General features: G+C 47.9%; 1 protein-coding gene across 1 annotated transcript in view; it reads right to left on the bottom strand.

Annotated features, from left to right (window-relative positions):
* Window positions 1-23002, bottom strand: part of LOC138541759 (bromodomain testis-specific protein-like) — a 2079689-nt gene that overhangs the window by 476188 nt on the left and 1580499 nt on the right. Inside the window, exon 8 of the mRNA XM_069641783.1 lies at window positions 1299-1487. Coding sequence (XP_069497884.1) covers window positions 1299-1487 — 189 coding nt within the window. The remainder of the gene's footprint in view (window positions 1-1298; window positions 1488-23002) is intronic.

The following is a 23002-nucleotide window of genomic DNA, read 5'->3' as shown; positions in this document are numbered from 1 at the left end:
TTCAAGGCTCATCCTTGTCTTCCCTTCTTATAACTTTTGCTTCCGGACATTGACAATATTCAAGTATTCTTGGGCTATACGGAATCGTGAACTGTCTAACGGTGTGACCTTCGGCACAGGCCTCCGGTTTCATCTAAACCTAGCTCCGACCCTTTGACTTTTGAACTCACGTTTCTGAGTGTTTCTCGATACTGTTTGCCTAACCTAAATATTGCCTGTGATTTTTGCCTCCAACTCCGTCTGGGTATCTCAGGTGCTAAGTGTGTTTTTGCCCCGGTAGCATTTCATGTCACGGATACGAGTTGATTTAGTAGACCGGAACTGTCAAAAGGGATTGCAACCGTATCCGCGGTATCATGTTTTGTTCATAACACCGGTTCATTCAAACACAGGGTACTTACCTTGAGACTTACTGTACAAAGTGAATTGGTTAGTTGTTGTATATTTGACATGTGGTTTTGTTTAAAGTTTAATAGAGGTGTTGTGTTTATAACTGATGGTTTAAAAATAAATGTACTTATATTTTTTACCTGAAACCTTGAGTCAGTGTTTGCTTGAGTCACAGTAATTGTGGTCCCTTTGTGTAATCTCTGCTACAGCTCATATGCTCTTGAGATAAGCCTGGCTGCTCTGCTACTGCTACCACTATAACTTGGTAGTACAGGCTTGTACTAAAGGTAAAACGTGTATTGCCACCTGTAGTCTTAATTGTGTGTAGTGGTCCCTATGGGCCCTCCCCTCATTGTCCAGCCTTTCCCTTCTCACCACTCCCAACCCCTCATCTAACTCATCTTTTGTTTAATGGTGCAAGTAAACTTTGACAATGTCTCAGCTCCGAAGGTCTCAGTGTCTGTATATAGCCCTTATCGGCTCCCCTCCTCATCCTACTCTTCCCCGTACCATTCGGTTCACCCATTAGATAGGTCTGCTTGGTTCCTTTCCTCCAGCCCCCATTTAAACAGTAGGGAATACCACTCAGCATGAAATTCTTCCATTCTATCATTCTTTTCCTTCCCATGGAACACATTTCTGAAAGGAATCATAACACAATATTTTCTATATGAAAATAAGTTGTAGCTGTATTCAACACAGTACAGTGTTTAGGCATTATTCGTGATCCTAGATTGTGTTCTTATAATTACATGCTTACAGGAAGTAATCACCCATTCAGTGACTTGGCTCTCGAATATCTTTAGGCACTGGATGAAAGTACAATTACTGAACTCGCCCTTTAGTTTCTTATAAAAAGTTCAACACTGCATACATTTCATAAAATCTTTAGAAAAGCTACTGCTCACTTGTGCTTGCAACTTTGCAAGGTGTTTGGCCCTCTCCTCTTCTGAATCTTCTGATGAGCTCTCAACTGAAGAAGTGGATTTGCTGCTCTCAGTAGAGGATGATTGTCTGCTAATCCTTGCCGGAGCAAACAGGGGCTTACATTGGAAAGCCTCATCAGGAATTTTTGCGAACTGCATCTCAAATACATCCTAAGTACAGTTAGAAAAGACATATTTGTAAAAAATATAAATTCAACAGCTTGAATTTTTCTCTAAAAAAAATCAAAGATTAAGGTTGCCCATAATAAACTACATTGTGTCTTCTATCAAGGATGGGTAGTTTTTCTGTTCCGTTTGCCCGTCATTTGAATTTCAGTGGATCATAGTTTAATTCCAAATTACTTTCCATGGGGCCATTACATGAAAGAAAAGCATATTTCATATGATGCCATGAGCATTACTAAAAAAAAAAAACATGTTAAAAGCACACCTAGGTAAAGTTATCGAATGCATAAGAATTAAATTTTCTAAAATTTGACAAAGCCTCACCCAAACTAACACCAAAACAACAGATGAAGCATTGTACATTAACAAGTTAAAGTACACACGAATCCTTTAAAATGCATCATACATGAGGATCAGCAAATCCATTAAAAGACACGATTTTGGCCATCTCATCTCAGTCTTACCTAACACTGAAAGTACAAGACCCAATTGAATAGCTCTAAGTTTCAATATGTAAACACAGTCCTTAGAAGAGCGTGGTGCATAGTACAAATACAGACAATTCAAAAGAAACGTAATAGGGGGCACAGTTCGGCGGCCAACTAAGGTGGCCGCACTCTTTTGAAGCTCTGAGCAAGAGTACCTCGTTTATCATTAACATCTCCAATCCGCGACCAAAACTTGATCGAGTAAGGGGAGAGGACATGTGGTCCACTCTATCGCCGGTGAGGAGAAAGCTGGCGTGGGCAACTGTAGAGCTGCTGTTCCGGCTGCCATGAGATCTGCGCCTGAACCTCCGGGCTGGAGCAGAGGGACGGTGCATCTCAGTCCTTGGTGCAGCAATCATCCAGGCGGGAGATGGTGCTCCCAGTGATTCACATCATAACTGCGGCACACATCAGGGAGAGAGGAGCCGATATGTGACCCGTGGAGCTGTGGGGTGGAGGTGGAGGTGGAAACAGATGGAGCTACGCACTGGAGAAGCCACCAAGAGGGGAACTCTATACATTGTAGTTAATCAACTGCCCCCCAGACAGGATCTTGAGGATGCTACAAGTGGCATATTTCTATTTAATGCTTTTTTTTGGCCTTGGATTTATAGAAAGTTTGTCTCTTGCTCCATAAAGGTTCTCTTTAACCCAAGCCACCCACCTCCACGAATACAAGGCCATTCAGCCAAACTCCAAGGTTATCTTTAATTTTGTTTGTATTGAGATGAACTTACATTGCATAAGGGCTTGGCTTTTGTGTGACCTATATGTCAAACCTCAATAAACAGAAAAGAAAGACATGATAAAAATGCTGCGATTTCAATACGTATACAGGTTCCTTAAAAGTGTGCGGTGCATAGCACAACTACAGAATAAACGCCTCACAGAAACAAAGATTGAAGGTTGAGACTACTTAAAACATATCTGCCTGGTCATACTTGAAGAAAGATTTCCATACAGCACTTATTTAAAATAATAAACCCTTGACAAAGCCAAACTATTCGTTTTTCTTACAAGTATAAGGAAATATTGTAGAAAATGCAAATGTTCAATACCCGTTGACCAGTTATCTTTTAAATAGCCTATGTTATTCGTTTTCAGATTCAAAAAGGAACAAGTTACTTACCTGTAACTATTTTTCTCCAGTATGGGTCTGGCATGGATTCACATGCTCATGAATATTCCCTGTCAGGCTAGGAATCCTCGGAATATTCCCAGTCGTAAGTCTGGGAATCCTCAGTAAAAGAAAAAAGTTTCACTTTCACTTACAAACAGTATTTCACCTTTAAACCAATCACTGTCGTCTGGGTCATACGGCCCCCACCAAATGACAGCCCTCTCCACCCTATCCCCCTTCTCCGGGAGTCATCTTTGTATTTGGTAAATATGTATGACCAAGACGAGCCGCAGAGTGGTCAGAGGGAGGGTTCGCATGTGAATCCATGCCACACCCATGCTGGAGAACAATAATTACAGGTAAGTAACTTGTTCCTTCTCCAGCATGGGGTCTGGCATGGATTCACATGCTCATGAATAACATTTACATAGCAGTACAACATTACACAACCACAGGAGGTGGCAAGGCTCAACAGAAGCAATTAACTCTTACCTCTGGAAGAGACTCACCTCAAGCGAGCAGGTTGCATAGCACTGCTTGGCCGACTCTGTACTCCTCCCTGGAATCCCTGTTGTGAAGGTGTGCGTGGACCTCAACGTAGCTGCCCTGTAGATGTTTAGCAGGGGCACACCAGACAGGAACGCCGTCGTCGCAGCAATCGCTCTGGTGGAGTAGGCTCTTGGACGGCCGGCAGCGGTCGGTTTACCAACCGATGAGAGTGCGAGATGCAGCCAGAGAGCCACCTTGAAATGGAGGCCTTGGACAAGGCCTTCCCATGGTACACAGGACCAAAGTTCACAAACAGTTGTGAAGTCTTCCGAAAACTATTTGTGCGTGTCACATAGAATTTCAAGGCACGAGCAACGTCCAGCGAGTGCAAGTCGGTGACAAAGGCATCAGGAAAAAAACAGGCAACACCAAAAGCTTGTTAATATGGAATTCCAATGGGACCTCAGGCATGAAAGAGGGGTGCATCCGCAGCACCACCCTCGATTTGTGGAAATTCAGGTATGATTGCTTGCAGCATAGGGCCTGAATCTCACCTACCCTCCTGGCAGAGCTGATGGCCACAAGGAAAGCCGTTTTCCACAAGAGGAACTTCAGAGGGGCCTGATGCATAGGCACGAACGGGGCCCCCATGAGCCTCGTCAGCACCACATTGAGTTCCCACACCGGGGCAGGAGCCTTCACCAGCGGGAAAGTTCGAAAAAATCCTTTGAGGAACTCCTTGACTAGTCGATGGGACCAAAGTGAAGATCTTCCTGGAGACCTGGTGTAGCGGGAGATAGCCGCCAAATGTACCTTGATAGAGGGGAGCACCAGCCCAGCCTTGGCCAAAGACAGCAACTATGGAAGAATCTGCGGGGCCATGACCCTCAGAGGGGTAATCTTCTGAGACCGGCACCACGTAGCAAAATGCTTTCACTTGTGCCCGTAGCACTTCAAAGTCGAAGACGCCCTGGCCTAGACGAGGACCTCCATGCAGTCCACAGGCAACTGATATCCTCCAAACTCTACGGCTGCAGGAGCCAAGCCCTCCGGTTCAACAATCCTGGGTCATGAAGGATTGCGCCTCCTTCTCTGGTGAGAAGATCCTGAACCACTGGCAGCTTGACCAGAGGCGACGCCGACAGGCTGAGAAGGTCTGCATACCAAATCTGCTTGAACCACGCCAGAGAGATGAATATCATCCTACATTGGCACTGTCTGAGTGTGTTGATGACACGTAGCAGGAGAGGCAATGGAGGAAACATGTACAGAAACATCCCTTCTCTCGGAAAGGAGAACACGTTCCCCAGGCTCCTCGGTTGTTGGAATGCGCTGGCAAACTTCTGGCATTTGGAGTTCGCCGCCATCAAACAGTTCGATCTGGGGCCTGCCACACTTGAAGATGCGGTCCACTTGGTCCTGCCGAAGTTCCCACTCATGGCAGGAGCTTGAGTCTGCAATGGTGTTCTTGATTCCCGCCAGGTGAAGAGTGAAGAGTGATGAGGAACATCTTGTCTGATGGCCCAGAGCCACAAGTACTGCGCTTTGTTGGAGAGCGCTGGGGATCGAGTGCCCCCCTGTTTCCTGATGTAGAAGATCTTCACCACCTTGCCTTTCAGAAACGGAAGAAACTACTTGAGGACCCTGAACACTGCCCGTAGGCTCCAGGATGTTGATATGGAGATCATTCTCCTCTGGCGTGTGGATGTATGGTGTGGGCTCCCCAGCCTTCTAGCGAAGTGTCCGTGGTGACCGTCTCCAGGTATGGAGGTTTTTGAAACCCCTGGTGATGTTGGAGCGGATGCCCCACCACACTATCACCCAACAGAACTCCTCGTCGAGCGGGATCTTGCACGTAAAGCTTCCAGACACCTGTATCCAGCGAGCTTCCAGGAACTCCTGAAAGGGTCGCATGTGCAACCTGCAGAGTCGGATGAGGTAGATGCAGGACGACATCATGCAGAGCAACAACTTAATGGTCCGCACTGTGGCTGCCTTCATTGACAACAGCCGCTGCACCTTCCCTTGAATGGCCGCACCCCTCTCCTCCGAGGGTGACGGCCAGGTAGGACACTAGTATTGAGTCCTTCTCCAAGGAGCAGCGCGTTCTGCGATGGTGTTAAGCAGGACTTTGGATAGTTGATGGAGAATCCTAGATCAGTCAGTAGTTGGACGGTCGCCTACGTGTCCCCGATGGCCAACTCCCGTTGAGGGAAGGGTATACGTGTATGCCCCATAGGTGTAGATGGGACACCACTTGTGCCAGGCATTTCGTGAACACTCTGGGGGATGACTTCAATCCAAAAGACAGAGCCTTGAACTCTTAGTGCTGGCCCTGTACCACGAAACGCAGAAACATTGGGTGTTTCTTGTGAATGGGGACGTGGAAATAGGCGTCCTCCAGGTCCAGCGATGTCAAGAAGTCTCCTTCCTCCAGTTGCAACCTCACCATCCTGAACTTTTGGGACTTCAAGTATTTGTTGAGACGTCACAGGTCTAGGATGGGCCTCCAGCCCCCTGTCTTCTCTCTGACCAGAAAGTATCTGGAATGGACTGTGGAGCCCCGGAGCTGTTGGGGAACTAGCTCTAGCCCCCCTTTTCACAGCATGGCCAGCCAGGAGCTGAGGGATGTGTGTTCCTGACTGGGTAGTCTGATGGATCCGTGGACACCTGATTTGTTACACCAGGGTGTGCCCATGGGCGAGTGGGTCCAGCACCCATCTGTCGGTGGTGATGATCTTCCACACGCTATCAAACTTCGTTAGCTGGCCTCCCACCGGGGTGCACATGTGGAGCCTGACATCTCGGCCAGTTCAGGCCTGTTTCAAAGTCAGAGTCCTGCCCTGCGGGCGACGACTACGCTATCCTCTGCTACCGAAGGCCTGGGAATAGCCTCTGTAGGCTTCCTGAGTTGTGGATCTGGAGGGCTGACGCTAAGAAGAGGAGAAACCTTTGACAGACCAGCTCGACTTTCCCCTGGGGGAGCGAAAAGAAGAGCGATGCTGCTGCAGAGTGCCCAGGGAGCGGGCCATCTCTGTATCCGCCATGATGGCCTGGAGGGACTCGACGACTTTGCCAAACAAGTTCTCTGTCGAAGGGCATGTCCAACACCTTCCCCTGGACCTCCTGCCAGAAATGTGTGGCCTACATCCAGCCTTGTCAACGAAGGCAGACACCGTTACCTATCTGTGGGAACCCTGTGCCGGCGAAGTCCAACACCACTGTAATGGCGTGATCAGATGCTATGCCCCCCCCTCCTGCAAAAGAGCGATTGCCTCCATCCTCTTATCGTCGGGTAGAGGAACTCCAGAATAGGCCCCAGCTTGTACCACAGCTCCCGGTCACACCTGGCTAGGATCGCCAGTGCATAGGCCGCCTTGATAGTTGACGCAGCAGTGCAAATCACCTTCCTTCCCATGGTGTCCATATTCTTCCCCTTGCTGCCCAGAGGGACTGAAGACTACGGGTTAGCCGACCGGTTGCTCATGGCTGCCAATACCAGCCAATCTGGCGATGGTTGCAACCTCAGGCACGTGTGTGCGGATTCTGGCACTCAATACTTCTCCAGCCATACCATTTGGCTGGAGCCGTGCAAGGGTTCTGCATGAGGGCCAGGCCCTCTTCCCACATTTCGTTCAGAAGGGGCACCGCCATGATAGTCTTTCCTCTTGGCCTTGTGCCTCTGGTACAAGACACCCTCCTTCCTGGTTTCTTTGGGCACAAGCTGGAATAGCTTGGAGGCTCTGGCGATCATGGAGTGGAACAAACCCACCTCGTCCAGTGGCGACACCCTAGGCGGCGGATCCAAATGCAGTGACAAAATCATTGTCGTCCATAGTCGTCGCCGTATCCGTCTCAGTGTCTGGGCTGGGTGGGGGAGAAGGGGCCAGACGCGGATGGAGAGGCTGAAATGGGGGCGATGGGTAACGCTTCCTCTTCTTCGTTGGAGGCTGAATGGGGGTCTGGGCGACCACCAGAACCGGGGGCATCCTCTTCTGGATCTCTGATACCAAGTTGTGAAGGTTCGACAGACGGTCCAGAGACACATCCCTCGGCTGAGCTGGTGGAATCGGAACACTAGGTCCCGCGCCATCGTCACTGTCCTCTTCCACATCCTCATGGACCGTGTGCAAGGACTCCTGGCCCTCATCGTCCATGGAAGAGATCTCCACGGCTTGGGCCACGGTATGGGAGGGCTGTTTCGGGGCCTTCTCGCCCTCATTTTTTCTCCCCTGCGGGGCTTGAAACGGGGCCTGAGCCGGTTTACTCCCTTCCGGCGTGCCAGCAGACTTTGCCAAAGTCACTGCGGATGTGTCACGCCTTGGGGGCAGAGATACCGTCTGAGCTGCGGGGGCCACCTTCACAGGGTCCGCTCCCTTAGCCGTTGTGATAGCAGCCGCCACCAACTCTATCGTCGACAAAGTCTTATCCTGTGCCGATTAGGCCTACTTGGGCTGTTTGGCACTCTTCTCCTTCGTCCATGGCTTCTCGGATTTCTCACACAGTTTAGCCGTGGTAGATAATAAATGGAATAACATATCAGCCAAATTATGTGATTGGCTTTAAATACAGCATTGGCAATACCATCGGGCCAGGGGCTCTCAATGGTTTTAACTTAGTGATGTTACAAACATAACAATTCATCATAATAAAAGCAACAAATCCAACAAAATCAAGCCTAAGAATCACATCTCAGATCACATAATACAGCATCACAATACCCTGAAAAATGAATATATAACTCATCACATACCTAATGCAACAGTTACTGCATTGAGGGAATTCAGACTTTTTCATAGTTTTGTTACAGCCAGCGTACGTGACAAACTCTGCCCAGGGACATATCTGGACCAAAACACTATTTCTAATGCCATTCAGATCATTTACATGATATTTATAATACATCTGATACAGAGGCCACATAATTTAGCATGAAGTGCAGTTTCCACTTGATCTACCCTGTGGCACAATCCAAGTACTTTTCTCTAGAGATATCCCCTCCCAACCACCTGTGATCTCCAAGACTTTCAAATTATTCAGTCTTAATAGTATGAACGCCCTTCTTACAGCCGGGGAGGGAAAATAAAATATATATCATTTTTTTAATGGGAAGAACATACACAAAAAGGTGCTTAGTGACTTCAGCCAGGCAACATGTTCATGATTTAAAACGCAGTCCCATTATTCAGCTATACGCTTAAAACTATGCAATAGAACAGTTCAGCAGCACCCAAGCGATCAACTCAAAAAAGCTTTCACTACTTTCCTGAAATATAGCCAAACTTCTAGATCTTTTATTAAGCAGTTCACTTCTAAGCAAGTCTAGAATGGTGCCCTTTACCCACAAGCAATTTTAATATAAAGACAGCCTTGATCTTAATCAAAATCAATTGAAATAAATAAAAAATAAATAAAAGTCGCCATCAACTTTAAGCCAAATTCAATGCAAATGACTTGCACTGGTGTAGCATTAGATGGACCTAATAAGCAACGCCAGATTAGTCCCCCTCCACTTTATCTACCCATTCATCACAGCTATTGTAAGAGGCTTCTAAAGCGTAAATTATGGCTGATATTAATTTCTGGTGATCTACTCTGATAAGACCAATCAGGCTGTACCCTGCCGTTTTTTTACTAAGTTTCTAGTGGCCATCACCAGGGAAGTTGCTTTTATTTTCCTTTTTGTAAATACATACCTTTCCCTCTATTCTGTTGTAATGTCATAGCCCAGGTAACACTATTGCGTGACGTTTTCCAACTTACCCTAATTGCTCAAAATACTCTCTGGTATCCGTCCTTTTACCAAAAGACATTTTGATTTACTGAGGTTTACAGTCAGGCCATTCTCACTTGCATACTCTAAAATTGCCTGCGCACTGAGATATCCCAACATACATGGTATAAAAGACCACTAGGTCATCAGCATAGGCAAGCCACAGGACTCGCCATGATACTAATTTTGGTGGAAAATTATTCACACCTTCAAGGGACTTTCCAATATCTGACGACAACAGATCAAATAGGAATGGGGAAGCACAATCTTGCTTTACCCCAGTCCTATTGGACTACATGAAGACAGATCACCAAAGCCGTTTAATCTAACACGCCCCATCGTATTTTTATGCAATAGTTGGCAGACCATTAATAGATACTATGGTCAGGCATTCACGGACCATTAGCTTCTCCTATAATTTAACTATTGATCTAACTCAATACTGCAGCAAAATAGAATAAGATCTTCAAAGGAGGGCTATTCCACTCTAGTCTGAACAATACTCTTGTCTGAACAATCAGGGAGTTTTACAATCAAGATGTTACAAATAGTGAACAAGCCCTTCCTAAATCCCACTTGCAGATTATGCAAAATCAGGTTCTAATTAACCCACAAATTCAATTCCTTTAACACCCATGAAGAAAAATATTTACTATCCTGTGAGGATGGACCAACAGGAGTTGAAACAGATGAAAACAACATGACCCAGTTGAACCGCAAGGAAACGGCAGAGCTGGCTGTGGAAAAGAAAACCCAGACTCGGGTAAACGAAACGAATCCAGCGCTGGCCCTAAATAACTGTGTGAGACCCTGGGAAGCATCAAAAAGCGAAGACAAGTCATCCAAGAACGGTAGAAGGCAATCAGAGCCAACCATACGGACTGGGGAGCATCAAGACCAAGAGGGTTTACACAGCTTTAGCGAACCAATGGCAAATGGGTACCGGACTTCAAAACCCAGAAAGCCCCATGCCGTGAAGCATACCGCAATAGGGAAAGTACAAGCCCGAAAATCCAACCCGCATAAAAACGACTATTACCTTATTCCAGGAAAGATTGTGCACTGGAACTAGTGAGAGCACAGAGGGGAGCACTGGGAGGTGAACAAGGGGATGAGGGAACATGGAGGCCCAAAGGCGGGAGGACTCGCTGCGATCAATTAATAAACAATAAGCACCTGAAATGGGGAGGGGAGGGAAAAGAGGAGGAACAAAACTCGGACTAAGGAGGGACCGGTTGTTCTCTTTTCCACCTTTTGCTTGCAGAGCAGTGAATGGATCGAGGATGCTGCAGGTTACGAGTGGGCATATTAGGTCGGGGAGCAGCCGTCCGAGAAGGTGCCCGTATTCGCGACCAGCCATCCTTTTGAACGGAATGTGAGAGCAGCGAACGGGACTCATTACTCTATTTTGTTTTGTCTAACGCAACGGTGACAAGCAACAGAACGAATTGTCAGCGGAATATCGGACAGAGAGAGAGAGCCATGTATTGGGAAACCAGAAGGCTTTTACATTGTTTTGCTTTTTGTGATTCGAACCGAGACAAGGTGGGGAAGCAGCAGTACAGGCAAGTCTGCTACCTCACACTTAACAACCACGGACGTCAGGAAGAATCCTGTAAGTGATTGAGTTTTGCCAGCCTGTAACAAAGAAATAAAAGCGATTTTAGTTAAACTGTGTCCCGACTGCCATTTAACATATCCCCATCAAGAAGAGCTAGTAAACTATAATTTTCGGGGCAAACTTTATTTTGTGTGTGCATGAGAATGATATGCGAAACTGGCCAAGAACCCGGAATTACTTTTTGCTCAAAAACTTTGTTAAATAGAATATCAGCCAAATTATGTGATTGGCTTTAAATACAGCATTGGAAATACCATCGAACCAGGGACTCTCAATGATTTTAACCTAGTGATGGTCCAATCAAAATGGCTGGGCGCTACTACACCAATCCTCTTTGGAATATCTGTTGCTTTAAATTTGTCTGCAATAAATACACACCATTTAGCATCACTTATTTCACTCATTAGTGGGTAATACAATCCCATTCATCAATCGCATTGAATGAGAACCACAGATTTGTAGCGTTTCCCTTATTCAAAATGTCATACATGGTTTGCCAATTCACATTGTCCTCAAACATTATACAGACGTACCCAATTACATATTTGTAGGCCTTTTTATATCACTTAGTTTTACCAAAGGATCCTTCACATTGTTATTTATACTCTGCACATTCTGTCATACTTTGCTCTTTTCCATATGAATGTTCCTATCATATAGATGGTGATAAGTTTTATTATATTTTGTAAAATTACTTTTGCCTATGGGCAGCAATTGGTCTGTTACTCTAAATCGATCTCATTTGGAGAAATTAGATTCTTAAACTCATCTGTTACTAATGACTTGTAATTCGAGATCACCTTCAGATTTCGGTCTGACCAGCCCACTCTCTTCTGTGCCCTTTTCATCCTTATTTCACCCGCCTTATCCCTGGGCTTAGCATAATGTGTGTCTATTCTCAGATGAATGGCTACAATAGTATGGTCGCTATAATCATTAAAACTTACAACCAAGCTCTCTATCAACTCATGCGCAACACCAGATGATGATATATTAAATCGGTAGTAGAGCTCTGTTCACCTGGTCTCCATATTTTTACCATGGGAACATCACCCTTCCCAACCCAATTCAATATATCTAATTCCATGTCATGTCAAAATTCTACCCAGGATTTAGCTCTTATACCCTCACTCTTTCTTAACATTCCCATACCAAAAGTAGCCATGACTCCACCTTTCGCCAATTACATAAATCGAGACGACTTGATATTAAAATCCCCACCAAAAGCTATTCCACCTTTTTGATTGAACATAAGCCACCTGATTATTAGCCCATAAATGGGCATCTGCAATAAATCCATGGATTCACCATTAGGAGGAACATGTATGTTAATTATCAAAACCACCAACTGCTCAGTGATTTTAACTTCAAAAGCCAGCATATTATCTTGCACACTCTCAATAGACACTTGGCTAGCTTTAGAACAATTAGCCACCAATGTTGGCAATCCCCAAACGGCCAACCCTGGTAAGCCTTTTAAGCTTTTCTTGCATAAGATACATAGCAATCGAAAGCCCCACAGTCTCTAAGCCATGTCTCTTGCAGCAAAATTATGTTTACCAACAAGTCTTGCCAGTCTCCTTTTGTTTTTAAAATCAGTGACCATGGCCTCGGGTATTCCATGACCTTAAAATAAACTCCGTCTCAGGGCTTATTCATCAATGGTGGTAAGAGTTACAGTAGCCATTCCCAGCGCTTCTTAGATACTGAGTCATTCATTTGCCGATACATCTTGTGATCCGGTTTGTTATTACTCTGGGCATTCACTTCCTTGTCCCCTGTGCTCTGGAGCCTATTTTGTTTTGTTTCAGAGGCCTTACTTACTAGAGAATTAACGGGAGGGTCAATACCATAGCCACATTTAAGTAACCACTTGAGATAGTGCACCCCAGTTACTGGACTTATGTTACCTTCCAAGAGCTCCACAAAATCTAATTCGTCAGTAGATCACCTCAATGCTGGTAAAACATCAAAGCTAAAATGGTGTCACGATTTATGGCCAATTTCTCCTTCTCAAACAACCTTGTAAATGTGAAAGAAGTCAAAAATGTTGCCTCACTCTTTGGCTGTGGTGCACTCTTATCTGACGAATCGGTACTCCTGATAGTTATGCATCGAGCACCTAGATCTTCATTAGTAGCTTTCACACACACGTTTGCAGTCACTGGCGATGCACGCTCCAACATTGATACATCAGCTAAGCTCACATGAACTTTTTTACTATTCTCTAAGTGTACGGCATCGCCAGTACTCTGCTTTCTGAAATTTTCATTTTTCCCCCCTCCACAGTTAACCAATTAGTAAGGTTTCCACCCAGTCTTAGGCACCAACCTGCCCTCTTTCTGGGCAGGTAGGGTGACGGGAGAAGTGCCCCCCAAAAGTAATGAACAACGCCTCAGACTTCCTGAAGGATTTCATCCGATGGAGATAAAACTGGAGGACCCTCTTGAGGTCCAAGGAATGCAAGGCCCTTTCCGGGCTCCAACTACGGGTTCAGAAAGAACAACGGCAGGCAGATTTCCTGATTCAAATGGAATGGAGAGACCACCTTGGGCAAGAAGTTTGGATGAGTGCGCAAGATGACCTTGTTGTTATGAAACGTGGTGAAGGGCTTGCATGATGGCAAAGCCTGCAGCTCGCTGACCCTGCATGCCGAAGTGGGCGCCACCAATAAACACGGTCTTCAGCGTCACCAGCTGGATGTCCACCAAGGCCATTGGCTCAAAGGGCTTGTGCTGTAAGGCCGCCAGAACCACATTAAGGCCCCAGACCGGGTGCAGCCTATGCACCAGAGGAAGGAAATAGCCTGGAAAACACCGAGGTGGGCTTTAACCACCAGGTTGGCTGCATAAAAAAGTGTTAGAGAATTCTTGTATGCGCCAATGGCCACCATATAGATGCAGCAGGTATCAACCTGAACGCCGGAATGAGCCAGCTGTGCTGAAAAAGCCAGCACGTCATCCAGGGAGCAGGTGAAGGGATCCAGCCCCCTGTTGTGAGCCCAGTGGCAAAATCTAGTCCACTTAGTCTTGTACTGAAATCAAGTACACTGCCTTCTGGCCTCATGTATGATGTCCCAGTTGCCCTCTGAGAACTGAGCGTGGTGCAGTCTCAGCTGGTCAGGAACCAGGCCGCTAGGGCCCACCTGGCTGGCTCCGAGTGCTCCACTGCCCCGCCCTGCTTTGACAGGAAACCCTTGCTGGGGATTGGAAGATGGACAGGGCCCCTGCAAGCACAATTGCAGCAGATCCAAGAACCAAGCCCTCGACGGCCAGTGGGAGACAATGAGGATGAGGCTGCAGCCCACCGATGCCCGGAACTTGTGGAGGGTCCGACGGAGGAGAAACGCATAGCACCTGCGGCCATACGACAGAGCTGGAACGCGTCCCCCAGAGACCCCTGACCCCATCCTGCCCATGAAGAAAACCGGGGGTGCTTGAAATTCAGAGGAGATGCAAATAAGTCCAGATCCGGAAGCTCCTGTTCTCTGGAACAGTTGATGTGTAACTTCCATTCGTAGGTGTTGAACCCCAAGTAGCTCCGCTGGTCCTCTTCCACATTGCTATTCACCAGGAGATGAACAGAGGAAATCCATATCCCCTCTGACAGGACCCATTCCCAGATTGGACCGCCTCCATGTACAGGAGGGGGTGGGGGGGACTGATGCCACCCTGCTTGCTCAAGCAAACAGTTGTGGAATTTTGGGTCCTGACCAGAACCGCCTTGCCCTTGACGTGCAGCAGAAAAGCCTCGAGAGCCAAGCCCGCCATCCTGAGCTTGAGCAGATTGATATGCAAGAGGGCTTCCACTCTGGGCCATGTGTCAAGAAGCCCTCCGGAGTAGCCCCCCAGCCCGAAAGCAGGGAATCTGCTGTCACCACCAGAGTGGACTCCAGCAGGGTAAAGGGGGCTCTGACTGCCACATTGCAGTCCATCAGCAAAGATCCAGGAGAAGGGACAGGTGAAATGGAATCCTGTCTGACTGTGACCCAGTCTCCTGGTCCCAATTGGCCACCAGGTGGAGATGGAGGCGCCTCATCTCATCTGCGAGCACACAAGATGCTACCAGTCCCAGCAGGTGCTGGAACCAGCATTCTGGAGGGGGTTGAATTGGCCAGAAAATGCCCTTTTGCTTTGCAGAGGGAGAGGAGCCTCTCAGGCATGGGGGAACACCCGCTGTACACCAGTGTCCCAGCACGGAACACCAGGTCCTGGGAAGGAGTCAGCTGCGACTTCCACCGGTTGAGGAAAAACCCCAGCTGGTGAAGAATGTCTGCCAGCCTTTGGCAGGAGTTCACCGCCACCTCAGGCGAGCCGGTCCTCACCAGCCAGTGCGAATAAGGGTATATAAGTGATGGCACTCCATGCGGAGGAGACCCACTGCCGCATTCATCAGGTTCGTGAACACAGGAGGGGCCGAGTTGAGGCCGAAAAGCAGGACCCTGTACTGGAAGTGGTACGACAATCGTGAACCGCAGAAAGGTCCAATGCGTGCGGTAGATGGCATGAAGGTATGCATCTTTGAGGTCTAGGAAACACATCCAGTCCCCGGAGCATGAAGACTCTGCTATGTGCACTGGAGTAATCATGTTGGAGCTGTAAAGATCGTTGAGGAATGACAGGTCTAGGACTACCCCCTCAGGCCAGCCTGGTTGTTCTTGGGTACCGCAGAAATCCGGGAGTAGAAGTCGGAGCCCCTGTCTGACTGAGTAACTGGCTCCTCTACCTTCATCTCTAAAAGAGAGGATCTCCCGTAAAAAGAGCCAAGGCAGAGGAGATTAAGGTAGAGGAAAAGGAAAAGTAAGACTGAAGCCTATGGAGACTACAGAAATAATCCAAGAACTCTTGAAACAATGCTTCCAGCTGTCCTGAAAGAGAGCCAGCCGACACGCTACAGGCGAGCTGTGTTCCCTGAGCATTACGTCAATACTTTTTGGCGTCTGAGGCAGGAGCGGAGGAGGGGGAAATCAGAAAAACAGCACGATGGCCCCTGCTCTTTCCTCCTGTGATCGATGAGGGACCCGTCTGGTCTCTGCAATCCTGAAACCAGTTGAAGCTGCTGAAAGCACAGGTTTTGAAGTCGGTCCTGCCCTTGGACTGAGGGACAGACTTATACCCTGGTTTAGTCCAGCTGGCCAAGGACTTGGCGGTCTTTTTTGTCAGTTTGTCATCAGTGGACGAATGAAAACTATACAACCCCTCAAAGGGAAGATTAAGTCTCCTCTCCTGCATATTATAGGAGAATTTAGTGGCATGCATCCAGGCCGTCTGCCTCATCTCGACCCCCAGGCACAGCCCTCTGCTGGCTTTGTCGATGTGGGAGACCAAAGTCTCCATAAGGTCCTGTGCAACTGCCGGGCCTCTCGAAAGAAGCCTGTCTCTGCAGAGGAGAGTCGGGTAGGAACTCCCGGATGTCTTGCCACAGTTTCTGGTTTGCTGCGGCTATGAGGGCATCAGCATTGGCCTGCCAAAGATGCAGCCCAGAGTTCAAGTGACAAGGCTTGCCAAAAGACTCAAAGGACTTGTACTCTTTGTACAGACAACTGGAGGCAGCCCCTGCTGAGGAAGATGAGGACGATGGTTTGGAATACAAGGAAGCCACCGTCGCCACCAATGAAGAGTGGGGCTGGGGATGGGAGGCCAAGAGGACTGCTCCCCTTTCAAAAGCCTGAACAGTCGTCAAGCTTCTTGTTCATCTGGACATTGACCCTAGGCTTCTCCCAGACCTTTCTCGTCACTTGCAGGATATCCTTCTGGAGACTAATCCCCAAAATGCTCGTACCTCTGCTAATCCCCCCACCATGACTCCTGGGGGGCCTGCTCTGGCTGAGGGGACACCCCCAACTCCATGAGGCCCTGAAGCTGGCCATGAAACGCCTTCACTGACGCAGGAAGGCTCTTCGTACTGGGCGTCGTCATCGTTCCCCATCCCACCCCTTTTTTTCCAGACAGGTAAATCTGGGTTGTGGGATACACATGCTGGAGGGCCATCCTCACCCCCACCCGATCCGGATCCGAAGATAGCTGTGAATCCATAGGTGACTGCAGGGGAGGGTTTTGTGGTACAGTTGGAGATCTCTGAAGTACCGGCAGGGCCTGGATAGGAGGAGGAACGGGCTGCATCACTGGCAAGGCCAGAGGGACAGGAGGGGCGCCCAGAGGCAGTGGCCTAGGAGGCACGACCTGTGGGATCACCTTGGCAATGCCCTTGAGGAGCCTTGTAAAGACAGGAGGGGGTTATCTGTATTTCTGCACTCTACACGGTAGGGTAAAGGCACAGAACACCCCAGCCAGGGCTCTCAATTTAGTAGCAATGGACGAGCAACCAAGCTTAAGCTTTCAGGAGGTAATGCCAGCTGGTACAGTGTTTTCCCAAAGCCCCCACAAAGGTATGTCCATCCACACACTATGTTAGGTGATAACACAGTTTCTTTATATAAAATAAGGTTTGCTACTCCAAAATATATACATATAAAAAGTAACGGAATACTTATTAAAATTATGGCAAATATATACACTATGTGGTACCACACAATACTTAAATTCAGTAGCAGTACTAACTGCAGACAGTTTTAAATAGGCATATGAATTCTTAAGTGAGGTGTATCAGCATAGAATAGGGAAGAAAGGCAGGTTGGTTGTAAACAGTGGCAGAATGGTTTCTTTAGACTAGATAAACAATTCTGTATGAAATTCCCCCACATCTAGGCAACCTGTAAGGGAAACACTAAGGAGTAACTTATCTTGTCTTTTACAGCCCAGTTCAATAGCCTTACTATCAAAAGGTTCTACCACCCAAAAGTACCCGAGAGGTCACAGGAGAACAGGATCCAAGACAATTCTGGGACCCCTGGATGATTCCTAAGGCTAGAAGATGCTCTTACTTGTCAAAGTACCTTTGGTGCCTTGGCAGGCAAAGTGGCAGTGTTTCTCAGTATCCCTCGACAATTCCCTCTGAGGTGGACTCCCTTGAAAGAAGAAGCCATTGGGATGCTGAGTCCAAGATGAAAAATTGAACCAAAGTCTTTCTGAAGTGCAGCAGTTTTACTCTTTGCAGTACTCTCCTGTGGTTGATGATTACTTTTTTTATTTTTATTTTTATTAAAATGTTTTGTTTGGTTTAACAAACTTTTCATTTATACTTGTGTTACCTTTCACAGATATTTAAAACGTTACATTCTTATTATTCATTTACGGTTCTTTAGTAATCTCATTCCAAAATTTGATCACTGTAATAATCAGCCACTGATTTTTTCCTTGGAGGAGTTTTGCCCATCTTTCTTCAGTTGTCATTTGTTTTTTCAGAAATCTTAAAGAAGTCTCTGTATAAGTCTTTTTGTTTTCAGAGCTGAACAGACCATAATTAGATGGAATAGAGGTTCTTGCCTAGTTGGATCTTTGCAGAATCGACAAACCGAGGAGGTGATATTTGTTTTGTGTATCAAGGATAGATAATCTCGTGTGGGTAGAATATTAAATCGGAAACGCAAAAAAAGATCACGGATGTTACAATTCGGAAATTGGATCAAATAGGATGCTAATTCATCGACTGTGTTTACTTCAATTTCACAATTAAGATGACGTTTATATCTTGTATGTTCTTCTATGGTTCTTATCCAATCATTCGTTTGAATTTTTCATTTTGCATACTGTGGTCTATTTATCAACATTTCATCCGTGATTACTTCATTTTTCATTTTCTGTTTAATCTCGTTAGTCCACTTCGAGAGAGCTGAAGTCTGGAATGCTTGTTTTTTTTGTTTGAGGATTTCCAATGATGGTATTTTTTCTTCCGAGATTATTTTTCTGTGGAGATCCATTTGTTTCCAGAGTACTATGGATTGAATAGACTGAAGGGCTAGTTCAAATCGTATTCTAGGCATTGAAAATGACTTTGGCAGTGCAAGGGTTTTCCTCCAAAATATTGCTTCATAGCAGGACCATTACATGAGTTGCTGATTGATAAGTGATTCACTAGCATATGTCAGAATCAGAATTACTTTGTTTGTATAGCAGAATTGTGGTTTTTGCTGAAGATGTTTCATATTTTAGATGAAAAAAGCGTCCTCGTCTTGCCAATGGTCTTGCCTTCCCCTCACGATTTCTCTGACTGTAGAAGTCCTGTGAAGATGAAACTTGCTGTGGGCTCCTCAAAGGCTTGACAGATGTGATTAAGACCCCTGGAACCCTTCGATGACTTCTGGCGGTGACGGGTGCAAAGGTCACTTTTGGTGTTGGGTTTCAGAATATGATGTTTTTTCCGACTTTCGGTTCTTCTGGACGGCTTCTGGTGACCTGGACTCGACCACTGGAGTGGAACACAGTTCTTCACCACGTCTGGACCCTTGGGACGTCTTTGTTAGCTTCTGGTGGTGGGAAACCCACAGACTGACCTTCCTCTGCACTCAGCGACTCTGGACTCTCGATGGAAAAAGTGGTCAGTGATGATGGCAAGGATGTCCCTTGAAATGTTCTTAGGCAGTTTGGAACTTTCGCACCTCTGGATGTCCAGCAGCACTATGCCAGGGTGAACCCTCATCTGGGCGGTAGACAGCGACGGCTACCACCTGTCACAAAACGCACCTCCAGACACTGGGCGACATCAATGGACTTAGACTTGAGGTGTCCTGGCACCCCTTTTCAGGAATCACAAAGACTCCTTCTCCGGACAACAAGAACACAGGACTGGCTTCCAGGGTACTTCGATGAAGAGCAGCAATTTGCACAATGGTCCCTCGTAGCTTGGAGCGAGGTTTCCTTAGCAGTTCCTCTCTGGATCAGTCCTTGGAAGAACACAGCCGCTTTTGGATTACACGAAGAAATGCAGCAGAAGACTTCTCCTGCAGCTGGGCTTGAAGGAACAGCTTCTTGCATCAACTTCGGCTTCTGAACAAATTATTAAGTGGGAGGTCCCCAGATATACACACCTGTCCCTCATTCACTGTGGCTGAGCCAGGCTCAGTCAATCACGCAGAAGGGCATTCATGCAGTAAGGCAGCCAATCAGCCTCACAGGCCATTCACTCCACCCAGACACCCATTACGAAGAATGTGGATTTCGGCAAGTAACCAGCCATTCAGCATACTATACTGCATTCATGTCAGTTTCAGTCAGGGCTGTCTCATTCATTGGGTCACACACACAGAAACCAGATACACACAACACAGAATGTGAGTTTATTCCCAACTACATTCACATAGGTTCCCAGCCCTAGGGTGTAACCACAACACAGCCCCTGTAAAAGCTCCCGTCAGTCTGACAAAAGGCAGCCCTAGACCCATTTTTTGGTATTTCCACCCAACAGCCACTCAGGAGGAAGGGGACAGAGATGGGGATTCCCAGGAATTTGGGAAACAAGGTGAAAGGCAATAGAAACCAAGGTGCCATCTTGCCTTTGTACTGGAATCAATTGATTCCTATGGCAGGGCCTGGGTGTACCAAAATGAAGGATACTCAGAGTCGCTGCCAAGTCAGCATGTAGCTGCCACCAGCCCATACCCTCTTCTGTGGGCAACACACAGGTACCCAAAAACACACGCGTGTACCCCCACCCATGGGTGCCATAAGAGTATCCCATGGTTGGTGTTCACCAAAAGATAAACATGAAGAGCTGCACTGTCAGAGGTCCAGCTGGTTCAGGAGGGGCATGGCCCTCAGCTGCGCTGGGCATCCTTTCATGATTGAAACATTTAGAAGCCCGGGCATGTAGCAGTAAGGCTGTGAGGGGTAGATGTAACCCTGTGGAGACCACCCGCCTGTACCAAAGTGTGGAACAAGTTACTTACCTGTAACTGTTGTTCTCCAGCATGGGTCTGGCATGGATTCACATGCTCATGAATATTCCCCGTCGTCAGGCTGGGAATCCTCGGTAAAGAAAAAACCAGTATCATTTTCGTTTCTGATCTGTCTTTCGTAGTAATAACCAATCACTGCCCTCTACCCAAGCCCCGCCTCTGGCAGCCATCTTCAGATTTGGAAGCACGTGAAGTGGCAGTATGACCAAGTGAAGAGCCGCAGAGGGGTAGGCGGGAGGGTTCGCATGTGAATCCATGCCAGACCCATGCTGGAGAACAACAGTTACAGGTAAGTAACTTGTTCCTTCTCCAGCATGGGGTCTGGCATGGATTCACATGCTCATGAATAAAGAATACATAGCAGTACACACATGCACAACCACGGGAGGTGGCAAAGGCTCAACATTAAGCATTACATCAAACTCAACATTAAGCATCTTACCTCCTCACCAGGCTCACCTCAGGCGAACAGGTTGCGCAGCACTGCTTGGCCGACCCTGGACTCCTCCCTGGAATCCCGGTCGACGCAGTAGAATTTCGTGAAGGTGTGCGTCGACCTCCACGTAGCAGCCCTGCATATGTCCAGCAGGGGCACACCAGATAGGAACGCCGTGGTAGCTGCGATCGCTCTGGTGGAATGGGCTCTCGGACGGTCAGGCAGCGGTCGGTTTGCCAACCGGTGACAGTACATGATACAGCCGCAGAGCCATCTGGAAATGGAAGCCTTCCCCTGATTGACAGGTCCAAAGTTCACAAAGAGAAGTGACGTCTTCCGAAAACACTTCGTGCGGTCCACGTAGAACTTCAGCGCTCTAGCCACATCCAGCGAGTGCAAAGTCCTCTCAGCCGGCGACGAAGGCGACGGGAAGAACACAGGCAACACCAAGGGTTCGTTGAGATGGAAGTCCGACGGTACCTTGGGCATGAAGGAGGGGTGCGTCCTGAGCACTACCCTTGTGTCGTGAAAAGTCAAGTACGGGGCCTTGCAGGAAAGGGCATGGATCTCTCCCACTCGTCGTGCGGAGGTGATGGCCACAAGAAACGCTGTTTTCCACGACAGAAATTTCAACGGAGCCGAGTGCAGAGGCTCGAACGGAGGTCCCATGAGCTTGGTCAGCACCACGTTGAGCTCCCACGCCGGGGCTGGAGCCTTCACCGGCGGGAACGATCTGAACAGTCCCTTCATGAACTCTTTCACCAGACGATGAGACCACAAGGACGTCCGCCCCGTGGTTCTGGTGTATCGGGAGATCGCAGCAAGATGAATCTTGATGGACGCGTGTGCCAGTCCAGCTTTGGCCAGCGTCAGCAGGTACGGCAGTACTTGGGGAGCCGTAATCCGTAGAGGGTTAATCTTCTGTGCGTGGCACCAGACAGAGAACCTCTTCCATTTGTGTCCGTAGCATTTAAGAGTCGAGGACGCCCTGGCCTTTGCAAGAACCTCTCTGCAGTCGGCCGGTATGTCGTATCCTCCAAACTCTAGCGCTGCAGGAGCCAGGCCTGCAAGTTCAGCGATTTCGGGTCGTGGTGGAGGATGGCGCCCCCTTCCCTGGAGAGTGGATCCGCGTCCACCGGCAGCTTGATTGGCGGGGACGCTGACAAGTCCAGAAGGTCCGGGAACCATATCTGCCTCGGCCACGCAGGTGCGACGAGGATCATCCTGCACCGTGACCTCTTGAGCTGGTTGACGAGCCGGATTAGCAGTGGCAAAGGAGGGAACGCGTAGAGGAACAGGCCCCTCCCAGGGGAACGAGAAAGCATCGCCCATGCTCCTCGCCTGGGGAAACCTGCTGGCGAACCTCAGGCACTTGGAGTTCGTCGCCAACAGGTCGATCTGGGGTGTGCCCCACCGTCGGAAGAGGCGATCCACTAGATCCTGCCGTAGCTCCCACTCGTGGCACAAGCGCAGCTCCCTGCTGAGTGAGTCGGCGATGGTGTTTTTTATCCCTGCCAGATGAAACGGCACCAGAAACATCCTTTGGGCGACGGCCCAATGCCACAGGTCCTGCGCCTCCTTGGACAGTGCTGGGGACCTGGTTCCGCCCTGTTTCCTCATGTAAAACATGGTGGTGGTGTTGTCGGTGAAGATCCTCACCACCTTGCCCTTGAGGGACGGAAGGAAGGACCTGAGGGCCCAAAACACTGCACGGAGCTCCAGGACGTTGATATGTAGGGATTTCTCCGTCGGGAGCCAAAGGACTCTTGCGTGCAGATTT

The sequence above is a fragment of the Ambystoma mexicanum genome, chromosome 1q (genome assembly GCF_040938575.1).
Source record: "Ambystoma mexicanum isolate Mex_15411 chromosome 1q, UKY_AmexF1_1, whole genome shotgun sequence".
Lineage (NCBI taxonomy): Eukaryota > Metazoa > Chordata > Amphibia > Caudata > Ambystomatidae > Ambystoma > Ambystoma mexicanum.
Note: the sequence above shows the minus strand (reverse complement) of the source record. Positions and strands in the feature narration are given on the sequence as shown.